The sequence below is a fragment of the Helicoverpa zea genome, chromosome 7 (assembly GCF_022581195.2).
Source record: "Helicoverpa zea isolate HzStark_Cry1AcR chromosome 7, ilHelZeax1.1, whole genome shotgun sequence".
NCBI classification, from domain to species: domain Eukaryota; kingdom Metazoa; phylum Arthropoda; class Insecta; order Lepidoptera; family Noctuidae; genus Helicoverpa; species Helicoverpa zea.
The window spans coordinates 9,906,259-9,925,298 of NC_061458.1; the positions used below are offsets into that span (position 1 = coordinate 9,906,259).

The window sequence follows — 19,040 nt, forward strand, 5'->3', positions numbered from 1 at the left end:
TAAAAACTATATGAATTGCGAATAATAACATATGTTATATAACATTTCAGTACCTATACCTGCTGTTCTCCGACGATTCGTTCCTACCACTGGACGAGTGGGTATTCAACACGGAAGCCCATCCCTTCCCCATCAAGGGTAAGAACCCACTATACCGTGAGGCACCAAAACCCGTGCCCTTGGAACCAGCCAACGATGAAAACAACAGGATATAAACACAACACACAACTTTGTTTTGAAAATATTTCATTTTTTATGACGTGTCAACAGAGTGTCGAGTGAGTTTTGCCAGTTAACTTTCTCGATATGTAAATTATTATACTACTTAATTAGGCAGCATTCATTTTAGAGCTGTTTATTTAATAAAGCTGTCATCGGCTTTTGGTCGTATTATAAACTCGGCAAAATGAATGAAGGTGTAATATTCAAATAATTTGATGTAACACACAACTTTTAAATTCAGCCGAGTTATAATTACGTATCGAGAGCGATAACTTACAAAACTCGGAATCAGCACTCTGTATGGACGGTACTTACGAGTCATTGACCTTTGCAAAAAAAATTTAGAAGAAGAAAAATTATTTTTTTTAATAAAAAATAAATTTCCTTGATGCGTTGAAATAAGTACCGTAGTTAATTACCATCAAGTTTGCTTACATTAAACGCGATATTGGTATCGCGTTGGTATTTCGGCTTTCTAGCCGGGAATGTATGCAGTAGGATTGTTGAGGTTCAAAGGATAGCATAATATGCTCGTTACAACTGTTACTGGAGTTATATCCTTATGACCAAGTGAGGCAACTCAACATTTTTTGTTATTTTCTTCATAACTAAAACTTAATATAATTTTCTATTATTATGACAGCTCATTTCTTAATAATCGGTAATAAGAATTGTGAATTTAATTTGATTTTAGTTTATGTATCAATGAGTTACTGGTTTTATTAGCCATGTACACAACTATGTATCTATGAACTATCCCTTTTCAATCTTATCGTAATATAACCCTAATATCTAAATTATTTTAAACAACTACCTACGCGCTCTTATGATATCCTACGTATATTCTCAGATTTTGGTACGTAGTAATAAAATAATGTTAAGGCGTAGTTGATTCATTCGAATATTTAAAACGCGTAACATTTGAAAGCGGCTATTTAAATAAATGGGAGCCAATCTATACTCCATTTTAGTGCGCACTTAACGTAAGGTAAACTCGCTTGATAGAACTTTTTATAAAAATACACCTTAAACGAATAAAGTACTGCTGAAAATAATGTTTACATCGATTTTTTGCCGTTTTTTTTTTTTTATTATTTTAAACTGAGTTTTCAAATACAAGTCATATCAATATTGTTTATCTTCAGTTAAGTGCCTCCCCAAACGGAGTAAGTAGTTCTCAAAATTAGGACAAAAAATTTACCTACTAAAGTTATCCATATCGGTATAATTAGCATTTATATAACTGATTTGCGTGTAAGAGGTAACTCCCGTTTTGCCGCGTCCACTGCCTGTCAGTAGGTAATGTTGCTCAAGTCAATTAGTGAGTGAGAAGTGACACATTCGTAGTGTAAATATAAACCTATGGTAATCAATCCGCAGTGCAAATGTCCATGATCTCAATTGACAGTCGACAAGCAATAATATTGCTTAAGTTGTAAACAATACGGCTCAAATTGCTTTGTTTAAACAAAATAGCAATGATTCTTATATGAAATTCCTTTATATAATCTGTTGTCGCATGTGTCCAATCTTCCACTGTAACTAATTGGATGGAATATGAAATCTAAATAATGGAGGTGAATGTTATTTATTTATTTATTAGCTATGAATACTCAGTTTATAGTAAATACATGTATAGGTCAATGTTACACTCATTAACCAAATTTTTATTATGTACTGAAATATTTTTCCAATATTATGGGAATTCGATTGAGATTAGATATTGATATCAAATAATGTATTATGAATAAAGATCTGATTGTTTGAAAGGCTCAGGAATGGAGACCAATGTTAAGTTATTTCGGGCATTACTAAGTAATATGCACAAACGTACTCGGTTATACTATATACTTAGCGGTCGCGGCTTCGAACACATTCCACGTAGCTCGTTTAAGCTGAAATGACGAAATACACAAGTTTTCTAATATGAACTTGTTATTGTAAATTCAGCTACGTTTGAGTCAAACCAAAAACGGAATGACAATTTTTTTATACGGTTTGTGAATTAAGTTATTACCTACCCAGGTTTGCTCAGCCCGGGTTCGAAGCCGCGACCGCGCACTTTCTACATTTCTACGTGTAACTAATATTATTCTGTAAAACATCACTCGACGGCCGACGTGCGATATTTTTAGTTTATTTGATTGCAGCTACGTCGCTTAGGAAATATAACGCTAGTGTAAACGCACGTCACGGCCGATCTTAATTAGATATATCTATTGATATGTAACTTAACTGATATCTTAAATAGGAAAATACTTTTTTATTTATTGAAAACTTATGATTTACTATTTTCTATATTTAATTATAAAAATTTGATTTGTGTCGGATCTCGTATTTATTAACTTACTGAAATATATTTTCTATATTCCTTTTTAACTTTATCATAATAACGTGGTTAACAAACTAACATATCTGCGACTAAAGTTTTTAGTGTATAATACATAATGACGAGGAGGCATTAAAGCACACGTTATTAATATTTCACACTAACCGGCCTACTGACTTGTTTGTTCAGTTCATTTCATTGATATTATTGTAATAAAACATTTGAAGCGTTGTGTATACAGCTGAGGATATAAACAATTGTTCACGCGACCAACTGTACCAACGTTAAACACAATCCAAGCCTTCAATGAATCATAATTATGTTTATCTATACATTCTACAAATAAAAGCGAATCGCTTTGTCATTTTTGTGATTTAATATACAAAGTTACATATATTTAATATAATTTTCTGCACCTGTTAATAAAGCATTAAAATAAATAATCGTTCTTGTAATTATTGTTGGGTTTTGTTTGTTCTAAATGAATCCAAATTCGAAGTCTCCACTAACCATTGGATCACTCACTGATATTAGACGAAGTAGTTGGAATAATAACTGTAAATTGTGTATATAATAGTCATAGACGATAAAATATTTTAGTTTTAGGTTTCTGCGTGTAGATTTACATTGTTATTTTTTAAATTAAGTAATGTGGGTGTGCGTCTGTTGATGTACATATTTATGTTTATTATATGAATTATGTAATTTATATTTTGTACTGCCATGTTACGCGGCCGCTGCCCACGACAACGTACCATTGTACTATACTTCGGCCGTTCAGAGAATGCGTTCCTGACACCTATCAGTTAGTCACGACTAGTGATGGGCACAACATAACACTGAGTTCGTTACCGTTCCTTCAAAATGAACCGCCGCATTATTTTAAGATTATTTTCGTTTTAAATTGGCGGAATCATTTGTTTTATATTTTAGTTATTTAAGTGGAAACCAAAAAAAGGTAATATTCATATAATAAAATTGTTTTATTTATTCTTTGTTACAAGTACATTGAATTGAATGTGCGAACAGAATATTAATCAGACTCCGATTTGCTTGAGGAGGTGGTGTCTTCATCATCATCTTCGCCTACATGTATAATTATATTATTATCAATAACAGAATCAATCCTGATATCTCGGTCTAACAAAAGCCGGGTAATCAAATAAAAACAGATCGAAAACACTTGAAAAACGTGGTCTATGCGCACGAAACGACAACGGACGACTGTTTTAGCGTCACAAAATGGCGGCCCATAACGCCATTTGGGGTTACCATTTTTAATCTAAGTATAAAAATGCGGTTTGGTCATAGTTTTATTTTTATATTTCATAAACGTTATAATTAAGTCTTATAGTCCATTATTTTCCAATTCTTAAAAAGAAAATCAAAACGTATTATTTTATATTATAACTGTATAAGAACAGATTACGATACTTGCCTGTTATTTTTAGCACAGCACTACAAAATATAAACCGCTGACATAACCTTGTAATAGCGCAGTATAGATTTAGAAAAATATTGTTTACCAAGTTATTTGACACTCAGTTTGGCACAAAATTATAACATTCATTGATTATTGATATAATAATGTTGTTTTAATGCTCCTCAATTGTTAAAACGGTAAACAACCAGCAAAAATATTTTTATCGTAACTGCAACGCCATTGCAAAGTTACGTCGTCAGTTCAATCGCGACGTGTCAGGAACGCATTCTCTGAATGGCCGAACTATAAAAAGTTAAACTCAATTTTATTTTTCTTTAAAAAAATCTGACATGGTACTGTCATTTTCGCAGCAAAGACATTGTTTAACTGCCGCGCGAGCATTTATCATACTAACCCTTTTGGACCAGTTATCATATGCTTATCCAAGGCATAAGCCCGTGATGTTTATTCCACCTTCAACACACAAAGAGCTGTTGAAATGAATTTCGCTCAGATTAATATTATAAAAACATTAAAATTCTTGAATGGATTGGTAAAGTATGACTCGAATATGATCAAAATTAAATTGTAGGTTCAATCACCTTATCTGGCATTTGTAATTTAAAAAGGACATCATTCATAATCATTTAGCCTACTTTATTTTCATACCCTAAATATATTTTGTGTTTTTGTATTTAACTATTCTAATGCACTAATCGCAAAATGGCATAATAATTTATTGTAATTGTCTGTTTTACGTGATTATTTTTTAATTTAGAGCGTTCTACGTTCCGTTATGAAAGTAGACAAATCATAAATACCTATAACTGTTATACAAGACTTTGAAAGAATTACAAGTGTACTGCCTCTCCTGTATGTTGTCCTAGTACTTGTCAGTGAAGGTTGGCCCTCACTCCGAGATAGTTGTTCTGTATGTAATGCCTGTTATGTATGTATGAAGTTGTAGTATTTAAATAATAATGTACATTTTTCGGTTATTAATAAAACATGTTTATAAACATTATGGAGTTGTTTTTTTTTTTATATACTACTACTATTCACAAAAGGTGACGAGATAGATAAGCTAAAATGCAATTTTGTCAGTAGTAAACAAACATTGCGACAGCGACATATTTTCGTTCCGTCTATCTAAAAATAGGTAAGTTGTAAAGTGAGCGAGAATTAATATTGATAGATGACCGAGAGGAAATATAAAATCCTACTAAATATAGTTTTGTTCCTCACACTGAGCTGTATTCGCCCAAACAGATAGCGAAACTTAACTCATCGTATCACTATACTACACTATACTATAGTATAACTTAACTTATTCACATATGCACGAAAGCCTAGTTGCCAGTTTGATTCTGGTTGGGCCTAATATTATGAGTATCATTCATCAGATACGATCTATTGCACACTAGCGACCTGCCACAACTGGACACACCTCTGGACAAAGGAAAAACCATTGGTTTTATAAGAGTTATTTGCTAATGTGGTTCTAGATCTGAGTGTTAGGTGGGTATTATGATGATTTTGTGAGCACCTATTCATGTGAGTAAAATGTATCATCATTGGCCGCAGAGCATCTTGGTCAGATGATTGTGGCAGTGCTTGTCTATGCGGTTATTAGTGCCGCAAGCTATTGGCTTCTTTAGCCACAAAAGAAAGTAAAATGTATAAACAACCATGATTTGCTATCTAAAAACTATCAAACTAACTACCTTCTTAAATAACGAAAATAGTGGTATTTTTGTACAGACCATTAAAAAAATATCAGTTCTGTGCTAGCCAGTGTCACCAGAATCGGGAAAAACTTTAGGTAAGTGTCTAAATTACCTACATTATTAAATACTAGCCTATTTCCCGCGGTTTCACCCGCGTCCCGTGAAAGCTACTGCCCGCACGGGGATAAAATATAGCCTATGTTACTCGCAGATAATATAGCTTTCTTATGGTGAAAGAATATTTAAAATCGGTTCAGTAGTTTTTGAGTTTATCCATTACAACCAAACAAACAAAGTTTTCCTCTTTATAATATTAGTATAGAAAAAAAACAAAACATTCCTGCAATTCTGATCCAAAGGATTGAAAGTAGTAAAACCTATTTGTTGCTGGGGAGCTTTTTTTCACCAGTTCTTCTTCCAGCAAAAACACATAGGAAGTGGTGAGTGGGGTGTTTCGGAGGCTTTCTTTTGTAACTTTGACCTTTAACAAGTGCTGATTTTCAGCCTACTTTGAATAAATGACTTTATTTACCATATTAAGGGCCGATTGTTCAATCATCAGTTAACTACTATCTGAGGAATAGCATATTTTCTATACAAAAGCTGCCAGCAACAAACTTATTCTTCAGATAAGTTATCTGGTGATTGAAAAATCAGCCCTTAAAATATCATCCAACTGGTGAGAATCACCAGCGATTTAGTACTACCAACAGTGACCTTTGATAGTCGCCACCCGGCGTACCTTCCTAACTGCAAGGTTATGTCGCCAACTATCCAAACAGCCCGTCCCTAATTGGATGGCTGCATAAATGTTAGCCCATAGACATCATGGCGCGGCATTTACGAAGCTTACGACTTCGTTACGTTTCGCCACCCTCGTTTATAGGCCAACGGCATACCTTTCAGCAGGCAATGGGAGTAATATTCGCACATTATTATTTTCGTTCAATGACTTAATCCAATGTACCTGCACACAGGTACTTAAGGTTTATCTTTCTGTGACTTCAGATATCATGACCGAAGGGCCCCTTTTTGAGGACCTAAATACTCTTTCCCGTAGGCATCTATTCATTGTCTCTTAAAAATTCTCACTCGGAAACAATAGCGTTCATTCCAGTTATGGAATCCCCAGCAGTTCAACAGCTTCTTATGCAGTATCTTATTTGGAAAATAGTGACTTAAAAATTCAGAACCTAGGATTAGAAACGCGGACCTGCCACACCTGCAAATCTGCTGATCAGTGTTTTCGACCTCAGTTTTAATCAATGGTCAGTTGTGGTTGATATTAATTCGGCATTATCTTTTTTATGAGGCTTAACTAAACCCACAACTCGCGTGATGATGTTATGTAAAAAACATGCAACCTATATCATAAATAATGGTGTTAAGTGGGAAATTACATGTTTTCTATGAAAATGAGTTGCTTTTAACATATTATGTAGGTACCTAGCCTAGTAGAATCGCATGTCTCATTATTGTATGATTAGCCATCCATGTCTTTAATTGAGAACCCACGAGATTGTAAGGATCACAGCTACAAAGGAAATCTTTACTTTACCATATACCTACTTAGGTATTTGTATCAATTTATCCTAGAGCTGGTCACTCAGTAGGTAAGAACTGTTATTACCCAAAAACTTCAGCCTATCTATCTAAAGCAGATAGGTACTTCGAGTAGCATGAGAATGACATTTGAAGCTACTTTCCTCCCCAAATTATCTCATTAACCCACTTCACAACCATTTAAGTATAGGTCAAGAAAATGAGATCAGCCTTAGTCACATACTGAGTCACATCAGGACAGCTAGTCGTTAACTGGGCTGTGAAACCCCCACGACACCTTTCAAGCCAACAAATATTGTTCCAATCAGTTCAGTGAAGACAATTTTCTTTATGACCGTGGGACGCTCCCTGTCCCCATTCTGCACCACCACGGTAGGGGTGGTGGGGTTGCGAGGGGCGCAAGCTTTCAGGATTGCTGAAATAGTTGAGCGACAGACAAGGTGACGAGCGTGCCTCGCGATACACATCCACTTCCACTAGAACATGGTCTCCACAAACAGATATTTTTTAAATTAGTTACTTTTTAATTATTCTGTTTAGTATATCAGTTGGTTTCATTTGATTTATCGCATTTATTAGGTTTATGTTTATCATTTTATATGACCTCAGCGCGATAATTTAGTTTATTTGAATACTTAGATTATGATTTGCGTATGAGTTGCGGAGAAGTTAGTGGTTTATTGACAATTGTTTGTAAAGCATGTGGAAGCTGAACATCTTGCGGTTGTTGGCGGTGACCAGTTTATTTTCAGGTAAGAACATTTTGATGGAACCTAGCTGAAACTTTTTTATTTGTTGAAGTTCTTACAGCATGTTTTTTATGTTACGGAATCTTTCAAAAGTTATTTTTCAGTTAAAGTCGGTAGCTTCATAAAACATTGTTGAAAAACTTTTGCAAATAAATAAACTTTTCAAGATTCGCCTAGTGTATTGTTTGATTTTATATGTTTAGCGAACTGAAATAAGAAGTTTGGGTAGATACACTTACAATATATTGAATTATCGTAATACATACAATAAATTAATCTCTTTTCGGTTCACTGTGAATGATTGATGGATGGCCATATGGCCATTTCTTATGAAACAACTTCGATGAATAAAATTCAAATCGACCTAAGAACGATTTCGATTTTCGATGCTGAAGTGTTTCGTTCTAAACTCACTGCAGACGTCAACTATAAAAAAATATTATTGTAATGTGAACAAAACTATTGATATGGCAATAGTCACAAAATATTGATTTATTGTTACAAATTCAGTTAAACAGGACTTGGCTTCTACGCGATCTCAAAACTTTTTACGGTGGAAGAATTGCGTAGAAAGACTTGGATTTTTTTACATTTAATGTTTTTGGTGGGATACTTATTATCAGAAAATGCGGTAACCCTGTCTATGTATCACGATTTGACGGTAAAACTACTCCGATTTAAGTGAATTGAGTACACAGATTGAGTACATTGGGCCGTGTAGCGACGGCTTAAGAATACATATGTCGCTACCCCTTCTTCCAGTGGGTGTCGTAGAAGTCGACTAATGGAGTCAAAAATGCACTGCGAGAGAAGGAAAACTCGAAAAAAACCCTCTATCAACCCGTCTGGCCAGCGTGATAGCAGTAGGCTAAATACCTCTATGAGCAGCACAAAAAAGCCACGGCCCCTAGTTCCCGGCAGTCCCGCTATTCCCGGTCACAGTGGCGACCGTGGTTACGGCGGGACAGGGGGTGCGAAGAATCTCCGGGTTACGGGAGCATGGGCGTAGCCAGCTTGGGGCTCAGGGTGAAGCAGCAGTCAACTTATCCCCGGGGAAAGCGGGGGCCCTCCGATTTTTTGTATCTTAAGTCGTTAATCTCAAACTTGTTAATCTCTTCATTTGAGAAGTTTATACTTTCAGGACAGGACAAAAGCCAAAAGCAAGGGCCTATAGTTTCTGAATACGCGAGCGAAGGGAGCGCGAAATTTTTATCGGACTTAAACAAAATATTACGTAAAATTTAGCCCAAACGCACTTAACTTTTTGTTTGTTGACAAATGCAAAAATGAAGGCATATAGTTTCTGAATACGCGAGCGAAGCGAGCGTGAAATTTTTATCAGACTTAAACCAAATATTACGTAAAATTTCGCCCAAACGTACTTAACTTTTTGTTTGTTGACAAATGCAAAAATAAGGGCCTATAGTTTCTGAATACGCGAGCGAAGCGAGCGTGAAATTTTTATCCGACTTAAACCAAATATTACGTAAAATTTAGCCCAAACGTACTTAACTTTTTGTTTGTTGACAAATGCAAAAATAAGGGCATATAGTTTCTGAATACGCGAGCGAAGCGAGCGTGAAATTTTTATTGGACTTAAATCAAATATTACGTAAAATTAAACCCAAACATACTTAACTTTTTGTTTGATGACAAATGCAAAAACAAGGGCATATAGTTTCAGAATACGCGAGCGAAGCGAGCGCGAAATATTAATTATTTCTTAAGACTTAAGACCAAAAACTACGTAAAATGTAGCCCAAACATACATTTTCATGAATGGGGGGACTAGGTACGACACACCCGATTTACGTTCATACGAAAACCCCCTCGCTCGCAAAGTTCGAGAACTCGAGCGTGCATTTTGTTTTGATCGCGCTCTTTTCAAAGTCGACAATTTCTTTTGTGCAATAACTTACGGATAGTACATATGATTGTTGATGTTGTTAGTTAGAGTTAGTAAAAAAACATTGTTTAATCAGACACCTTATAGGTCAGAGCCAGGGCCCAGGGTGGGGCAAGTGCCCCAGCTTGCCCCAGTGTGGCTACGCCCATGTACGGGAGGCCACCAAACACAACTCACTCTTCTCGAGGTGGAACTTGGGAAGATTAGGTGGCACATATTAGGGTTATGTGAAGTTCGAAGAGAGGGGGAGGACACCATAACCCTCGAATCAGGTCACCTAATGTACTTCCGAGAGGGAGACCAACAATCCCAAGGTGGCGTTGGGTTTCTGGTTAATAAGTCCCTAGCTGATAACGTTGTGGAGGTGTCTAGTGTGTCGAACAGGGTAGCGTACCTTATCATAAAGCTCACCGACAGGTATAGCCTCAAGGTAGTGCAAGTGTACGCACCGACTTCGACACATTCAGATGATGAAGTGGAGGATATGTTTGATGATATATCAAGGGCCCTCCACTTCACTACAAAGACCCATTACACCGTTGTCATGGGGGACTTTAACGCTAAAGTGGGAGTACAGATTTGCGGCGAATCGGCAGTAGGATCCCATGAATTTGAAAGCAGGAATCATAGGGGGCAAATGCTCGTCAACTTCCTCGAACGCGAGGGGCTCTTTTTGATGAACTCCTTTTTCAAAAAGCAGCCCCAAAGGAAGTGGACGTGGCAAAGCCCCGACACTATGACTAAAAATGAGATTGACTTCATCATGACGAACAGGAAGCACATATTCAGAGACGTCTCCGTGATCAATAGGTTTAATACCAGGAGCGATCACCGACTTGTCCGAGGCTCTCTGAATATCAACTTCAAGGCCGAACGTTTCCGTCTGATGAAGGCCAGACTCCGACCAACACTGCGCCAAACCATGACAGGATCTGAAACGTTCCAGTCGAATCTGGAGAACCGATTTGCCGCCGTGGAAACCACAACAGACGTTAACCAGAACCATGAATATGTGGTTCGGATCCTCAGGGAGGAAGGTTCGAGATTCTGTAACATGCAGCGTAAGGGCAAGAAATCAAAGCTTTCGGAAGAGACATTAGGGCTTATGAAGAAACGACGTGAAAACCCGCCTGTCACTTCGTCAGCTAAGCGGGCTCTAAACCAAGAGATCAACAAGCACGTACGACGCGACCTCCGGTGCTCCAATACTCTTACCATTGAAAGAGCAATTGAGCTGAATCGGGGGTCAAAGGTGTTCGTACAATCTCTTAGAAGAAGCCACTTGACGAAGCTGACCACAACAAGTGGAGAAGTCGTTTCTTCGGTGCCGGCAGTCCTTTCGGAAGTGGAAAATTTCTATGGCCGGTTATACGCATCGCATGCATCTCGACCTGATCCCGGAAATGAGGATTCTAGAGCCACATTAACACGCCATTTCACCGAAGACCTGCCAGAAGTCAGCAGTGGCGAAATCGAGATCGCTCTGAGACAGCTCAAAAATGGAAAAGCCCCTGGTGAGGATGGCATTACAACAGAGCTATTAAAAGCAGGAGGAAACCCCTTACTGGGGTAGCTCCAGAAGCTTTTTAATGCCGTCCTGTTTGAAGGGAGAACTCCAGAGGCGTGGAGTAGGAGTGTTGTCGTCCTGTTCTTCAAAAAGGGAGACAAAACCCAGCTGAAGAACTATCGACCCATTTCCCTCCTAAGCCACGTCTATAAGCTGTTCTCAAGAGTGATCACGAACCGACTTGCGCGAAGACTCGACGAATTCCAACCACCGGAGCAGGCTGGGTTTCGGAGCGGATACGGCACCATAGACCACATCCACACAGTGCGGCAGATTATACAGAAGACCGAAGAGTATAATCAGCCCCTGTGTCTAGCATTTGTGGACTATGAGAAGGCCTTTGACTCGGTTGAAATCTGGTCTGTTCTGGAGTCCCTGCAGCGTTGTCAAGTAGATTGGCGATACATCCAAGTGATGAGATGTCTTTACGAAGCCGCTACAATGTCCGTCCAAGTACAGAATCAGCAAACAAGGCCCATACCGTTGCATCGAGGAGTGAGACAAGGGGATGTTATTTCCCCGAAACTGTTCACTAATGCAATGGAGGATATGTTCAAGACGCTGAACTGGAAAGGACGCGGCATCAACATCAATGGCGAACACATCTCTCACTTGCGATTTGCTGACGATGTCGTCATCATGGCGGAAACGCTGCAGGACCTTCAACAGGTGCTGAACGACCTGGCTGAATCTTCTCTACGCATCGGCCTACGGATGAACTTGGACAAAACCAAGGTCATGTTCAATGAACATGTTCTACCGGAACCGATTGCGATACACGGCGCCGTTCTCGAAGTTGTTCGGAAATATGTATACCTCGGGCAGACATTGCAGTTAGGTAGAAACAACTTTGAGGACGAGGTGAATAGGAGAATTCAGTTGGGTTGGGCTGCACTTGGGAAGCTACGTCGAGTCCTAACATCGTCGATCCCACAGTACCTAAAGACAAAAGTCTTCAATCAGTGCGTCCTACCTGTCATGACTTACGGAGCCGAAACGTGGACACTGTCGGTACGGCTGGTTCACAAGTTTAAAGTCGCTCAGCGGGCTATGGAAAGGGCTATGCTCGGCATTTCTCTGAGGGATCGCATCAGTAAGGAGGTAATCCGTCAGAGAACCAAGGTCATCGACATAGCCCACCGAATCAGCAAGCTGAAGTGGCAGTGGGCTGGCCATATTAGCCGAAGAACCGATAACCGTTGGGGTAAACGAGTTCTAGAGTGGAGACCACGCCTCGGCAAACGTAGTGTAGGACGTCCTCAGGCACGGTGGAGTGATGACTTGCGCAAGACGGCTGGCAGGAGCTGGATGCGAGAAGCCGAAAATCGATCTCAGTGGCGTGCACTTGGAGAGGCCTATGTCCAGCAGTGGACTGCGATAGGCTGATGATGATGAGTACACAGATAGTCCAGAGTCTAAAGCCTAACGGCATCCAGCAACCAGGATGCGGGTGGTGGTACTTCTTTGACGAGGCTGGAACATTTCTGAACTATTGTGTCAGCGATGATGTAACTCGAAGTAGAACTAGGTTAATGTCACTACAGTTTTATTAATTTGTTTATCCGTCCTTTAAAAGGTCTGCTCTGGCCCTGAGTCATATTTAACTAAAAATAGAGTAGCTACTCGTAAGGACAAAGATAAAACTGCACTATGGAAATTTAAAGTTATCCTTTATATTCATGTAGGAAACCTACTTTCATCATCCTCCGAGCCTTTTCCCAACTATGTTGGGGTCGGCTTCCAGTCTAACCGGATTCAGCTGAGTATCAGTGCTTTACAAGAAGCGACTGCCTATCTGACCTCCTCAACCCAGTTACCCGGGCAACCCGATACCCCTTGGTTACACTGGTGTCAGACTTACTGGTTTCTGACTACCCGTAACGACTGCAAAGGATGTTCAATGACAGCCGGGACCTACAGTTTAACGTGCTATCCGAAACACAGTCAATGATGTCTAAGATATATGTATTTAGAAAGTACATACAAACTTAGAAAAGTTGCATTAGTACTTGCCTGACCTGGAATCGAACCCGCGCCCTCATACTCGAGAGGTTGGTTCTTCATGTAGGAAACCTACTTTATTTGAATTACTTAAATAATCATTTTTCATTAAATAAATTCTAAAAGAAATTATATACCTAGGCATATTAATTGAACCATTGTTGATACTTACCGTTTTTATTTTAAAACATACTGGTCATTCCATTATTTGCCTTTTCGTAGAGGTGTCAAAAACGCGAGCTCTCAGTGAATTTGCTCAATTTTTTGCATTCTCGCGGGTTCGATACCCAGTCAGGCCGAAATCGCCTCGGTTGTTTTCTACATCTTAACTTGAAATCTGTGGATAGAAAATAAAAAAGTGAAAAGCATGTCGATGTAAAAAAAAAAAATGTTTTTTAACTTAACCACCTTGCAAATAAATACACATCCCATGCGTTAAACAATTTTCTTTAGTAGGTAGGTACCTCTTCTTCTTCTTAGCGTTTATCCCGTCTTGTGACGGTGTCCGCTTTCCGTATCTTCTTCTTCCACTTCGCTCTATCAAGGACATCTTCCTCTTCTAGTTCGCAGATTTTCATGTCTTAATTAACCTATTAAAATTAGAAAAAAACTCAACCACTAGAAAATACCGTCCATGATTAAAGGAACTTTTAATAGTAACAAAATACAACCGATGAAAGTATATTTTTTTATAAAAATAAATATTTACGTTTCGTCGTATTTTTACTTAAAATTCGGTAATTCGAGTTGGATCGCGATTTACATCGTAAAATCAGGCTGGCTGCTCGTTGTGTCAGACTAACGCAACCTTTTGGGTCACTTCCGGTGACAAGTTCCGGTTTACGTCAGGCTCACTCGCTGCCTAAATTACGGGGTTCCAAGACAAAACAGATATTTAAACGTTTTCAAGTTTACACCTACATAGAATATCAGATTAATTATACATACCTTAAGCTTATGATTTTTATCTTTTGTATATTATCTACCTGATCAAATAAAAAATAAACATGTTGTGACTAAATAGAGTAAAATGAGGAAAAACAGAAAAACGACACGTATTTGCACCAACGCATTTCAATGTGTGGCGTGTCGCGATAGTTATTTCCATCCTCATAAAGGTCACCATAAGGCACCCATGTGAAAATGTCTCCACAAATAAGATCTTATCGTATCTTTGATTCACTATCACTGTTGTGTTCTGCCCGCTCCATAGCAGCAATAAAGTTACTTAATTCATATTTAATATCTCAAAATAAGATACTTTACTTCTTCCCTAAAAAAAATCCACATGTAATGTAAAAAAAGTCTAGGTTCGGTCCTCCAAACTTTAACGCACATTTAAAAATCATGGTAAACCATTTAATTGTTTAGCCGGAGTCCCGGCATTAATATTTTTGACAGCATCAATCAACGGGTAGGATAATGGTGCACTTAATGAAATACATTTTGTGGTTTACACCGCTGAGTACGGAATGAAAAATGTTGATAAAAAATAAAATACTCTGCGGCGGTAAATTATTAACTAGCATTAACTAAAAGGTACAGATTAATCAATGCATCCATTTAACCCTCAACTTGCAAAGCTAACTACTTCGTACTACATAGCTAGTTTACTAGGCCAGAAAACTGAACTACAACAGAAAAAAACCGTCATTGGACACCAATTACAAAAGGAGCATCTCGATCTCATGAGCAGTTCTCACGCGGTTCCCACGCTAGTGCGTGCGAGTAGCTCGTCCCAGGGATTAAACAGAGACAAAACAGGGAGGCTGGAGGCTTCGGGTACGACCGTGAGAAATACGGGATGCTGACGTGTCCTTTTTATTAGGAGAACATGACGGCCAAGGATATGAAGAATTCGCTTGGAATCTGGCGGGAATTCGTTTCGATACAAAATGTTGGACAACTTTGAGTTAGTTAATACTCGTTTTCTTTAAGGTTAAAGATTTTTAAAGTACCTAATTTTAACTGCAGCTCTTCTTAATTAAATTAAGAAGTAAGAAGTATAAAAGCTACATAAAAAACTTTCTTAAAGTACAATTAACGACGATTCCAAAGGTCAGGTGCGCCATAAACTAGTCATAATACTTGTCCATGGTCAAAATGGTCATAGACGGTGATTGGGAAAATGTGCCAGTCTTTTTATAGCTGGCGAGGCGCGTAAAGCTGAAAGTCATAACGCACAGGGTTCTAGGCGCGCCGGGCACTCCCCTGACATTTATTCGTAGACCATAAAAAGAAATATCTACCAGGGTAGCATCGCGCGCGAAGGCTCGCTTCGCAAAGGCCTCGCCGCGCCCTATAAACTCGTTCCGCTCTAACTACGCCCCACTAACCTGTTTCGCTTTACCTCTTTTGGCTGGATTTAATTATTTTATTTCACGCTTATTATGTTAATGTTAATTATTTGTTTAATTTATGTTAACATGTTAATTCAGATGTTAAAATTTACATAATGTTGTATGTAAACACTTTACAGAGATCCTTAAAATTAATAGTCATTTTACAATTTTCTGCTTGCTGTATGTCAATAAAGTGCAAGACAGAAGTTACATCTATACTCTGCAACTACGGAGTACATTAATAAAGTTCATGTACTCCGTAGTTGCAGCCAAACTGACAAGTTTGAAATCGACTCATTATGAATAAATAAGTACTAACCACAAGTCCCTATCCTCCTCTAAAGATAAACCTTATTAAGTTGTATACCGTTTATCGAGAGCCCTTTGAGGACTCTGATCTCTGAAAATCTTTGCTCTTTCCGCCAGGAAAAGAAATTGGAAATGCGTGTTGAATACAGTAACTTCAGTACAAAGTCAAAGGAGATAAAAGGGCTTAAGATGCGTAACGTAAACTATTTAATACCAGTTCATAGGTAGTTAAATTATCCTTAACAATCAACCCAAAATTGGGTCATTTACCCAAATAATAGTTTTGGGGTAAATAAAGGTGAAAATTAACGATCTGACAGAGGTAATTAAGCCGGCCGGGATTAAGGGATAAGGCCAAATCGCAACATAGTGGTGACACGTGATATCGGGGTCGTGGCCGGACCCGGTCGGGGAGCGGGGCTGCGGGGCCGGTGACAAATGATGCCCATTGTCTTACTTTATTACTGAAGGGTTGCGCCGCCTCTATTCTGATGACCCATAAAATCGCTAGCGAGATTGCTCGTAATTAAATTTGTTTTCGCGGCCGCGTTCCGAATTAGGTGGTGTTTTCTGATTTTGGTCGTGGAGTCGTGGTGGCCTAGTGGGTAAAGAACCAACCTTTCGAGTATGAGGGTGTGGGTTCGATTCCAGGGTCAGGCAAGTACCAATGCAACTTTTCTAAGTTTGTATGTACTTTCTAAGTATACTTAGACACCAATGGCTGATAAAAAGGTGAAGGAAAACATCTTGAGGAAACCTGGACTATAAAAAGTCTGAAATCACCAACCCGCATTGAGCAAGCGTGGTGATTAATGCTCAATCCTTCTCCATGTGAGAGGAGGCCTGTGCCCAGCAGTGGGACGATAAAAAGGCTGTAACAGTTTCTGATTTTGTCCTTTGGTACGAATTAAACGTGTATTTTGGTATTTTAATACCTAAATTCATCTTTATTATATACATCTCGAGCGAGATACATATTTACCTATATTTCTTACTGGAATTGAGTTATAGTTTTGGATACAATATTTATTTTTGCACTTTTCATAAATAAATAGGCAGGCTATCGTAGGGTTAACATGAATGTGCAACTATGTAATCAGAGGGTAAACATCGGCGGTCATCCCTCATCAAAATGCCAGCCGCACCCGCTGCGGCAAATTGACCGAACAACACTGTTATACCAGTGTTCGTGGTATTATGCATAATATTATGGTTGTTATGTTTTACACCTATTTTATAGGAGCCTGAGGGTGACCTTTTTATTCGCTGTTATTTCGAAGGATGTTCTTTATAATAATTGTAGATAAAGAAAATGGTACCATGGATGGATCGTTTTTTGATTTTTTTTATTTTTATTGATGTACTTTTTAAAGTTTTTACGAATAGCATTTTAAATGCTTTTTTTGACAAAAAGATCAAACCAGAACACACTAAAACATTAATTTTACGTTGCATTATTATTAAACGTGCTGCTTTACGTAAGCGTGCGCTCAAACGGCACGATCACTACAAAATGAGCGTAAACTTAACAAAACGCATGCTGCCTGCGGTGAATGCACTTGCACTTGCAGCGTTCACCGCCTCGGCTGACTGCGCTCCTGGTGGCGTGGCCGCGCGCTGCGGCCCACCACCCCGGCCACTTGGCAACCAGACACGCAGGCCGTGGCACAGATACCACGATGACCACTCCGACGGAGGTACGCGGCCTCCGTCCCTCTTGCAAATGCTCATTACGCACATAATGACTCAACCAGACAGACACGCAGGCCGTGGTACACATACCACGATGACCACTCAAAGGTACGCTACCTCCGTCCCTCTTGCAATAACACATTACGCACATAATGACTCAAAACACAGATACGCAGGCCATGGTACACATACCACGATGACCACTCCGAGGTACGCGGCCTCCGGTCCCTCTTGCAATTGCTCTTTACGAGTAATGACTTGCCTTATCTAGAAGATGTAGGTGGGTAAGTAACTCCGTTTGAGACATTATCGTTAAAATTGCGTTAGATTTTTTTTTATCCTTGTGCAGTAGACTTACTACGAATTACGTATAACTACTTTAAGTACATAAACAACTACAATTATACCAACTGAAATAATTGTCATCACCACCAATGGGTGATTTGAGCTTTTTCTTAAATCGATGCAAAATATTGAGATTACCTACCTAATAAACTATGCAATGATACAAAATCAATGCATGCACTCCACCTTTTTTGCGCCAAACTAAAAAAATTGGAGGTGAGAATCCTATTAGCAAAATCCTTTTAACAAAAATGAGCTTTTTTGTTAACACGACCAAGTAGAATTTTCAACACACTCAAAAATAGTCCAAGTCAAGTTCACCGAACTTGAATAAAAGAGCAATAGAAAGTTGCAACTTTCCTGATACCTCCTACGCTTTATAAGTTACGGGTACATGGCCAACACCGTTTCCATAACAACACCCACGCGCGCGCATTTCTCCGCCTACATTGGGGGATGAAACCATTCGATTCCTCACACAACCCGCTCCCAGATATGATGTCCTGGTAGGAGTAGATTGCGAGCTTTCAGGAAGGGAAATAACACGGCGGCCGACGACACTGTGGCGCTTTGCCTTAGCAACGAACAAAGGCCCTCCGCTCCGAGTCGAGTGTGACGTCATAGTCCTTCGTGCCCTTGGTCCTTTTATCGAAACGCCTCTACCTACAGAATATGTTGTCCTAATACTTCTTTGATCTAATTACGCATATCATTATGTCACTCCCCTTTATTTATTTTTTTGCGTTTACGTTTTACGAGTGGTGTTGTTTTTGTTTGTTTTTTTGAACAACTTGATTAAGAATGCATTCAACCGGTTGCATTATGCTAATTAATTATGCTTTACGTTTGCAAAATTTTACAAATA

The 19,040-nt window shown here is 38.7% G+C and overlaps 2 protein-coding genes across 2 annotated transcripts in view; both read left to right on the forward strand.

The window, feature by feature from the left end:
- Positions 1-3,009, forward strand: part of LOC124631737 (mannosyl-oligosaccharide alpha-1,2-mannosidase IA) — a 52,969-nt gene extending 49,960 nt beyond the window's left edge. The window contains exon 10 of the mRNA XM_047166307.1: positions 51-3,009. Within this exon, the coding sequence (XP_047022263.1) occupies positions 51-215 (165 nt within the window). The 3' untranslated portion in view covers positions 216-3,009. The remainder of the gene's footprint in view (positions 1-50) is intronic.
- A 4,726-nt stretch (positions 3,010-7,735) lies between these two features.
- LOC124631852 (xaa-Pro aminopeptidase 1) overlaps positions 7,736-19,040 on the forward strand; it is a 37,493-nt gene continuing 26,188 nt past the window's right edge. The window contains exon 1 of the mRNA XM_047166481.1: positions 7,736-8,016. Within this exon, the coding sequence (XP_047022437.1) occupies positions 7,965-8,016 (52 nt within the window). The 5' untranslated portion in view covers positions 7,736-7,964. The remainder of the gene's footprint in view (positions 8,017-19,040) is intronic.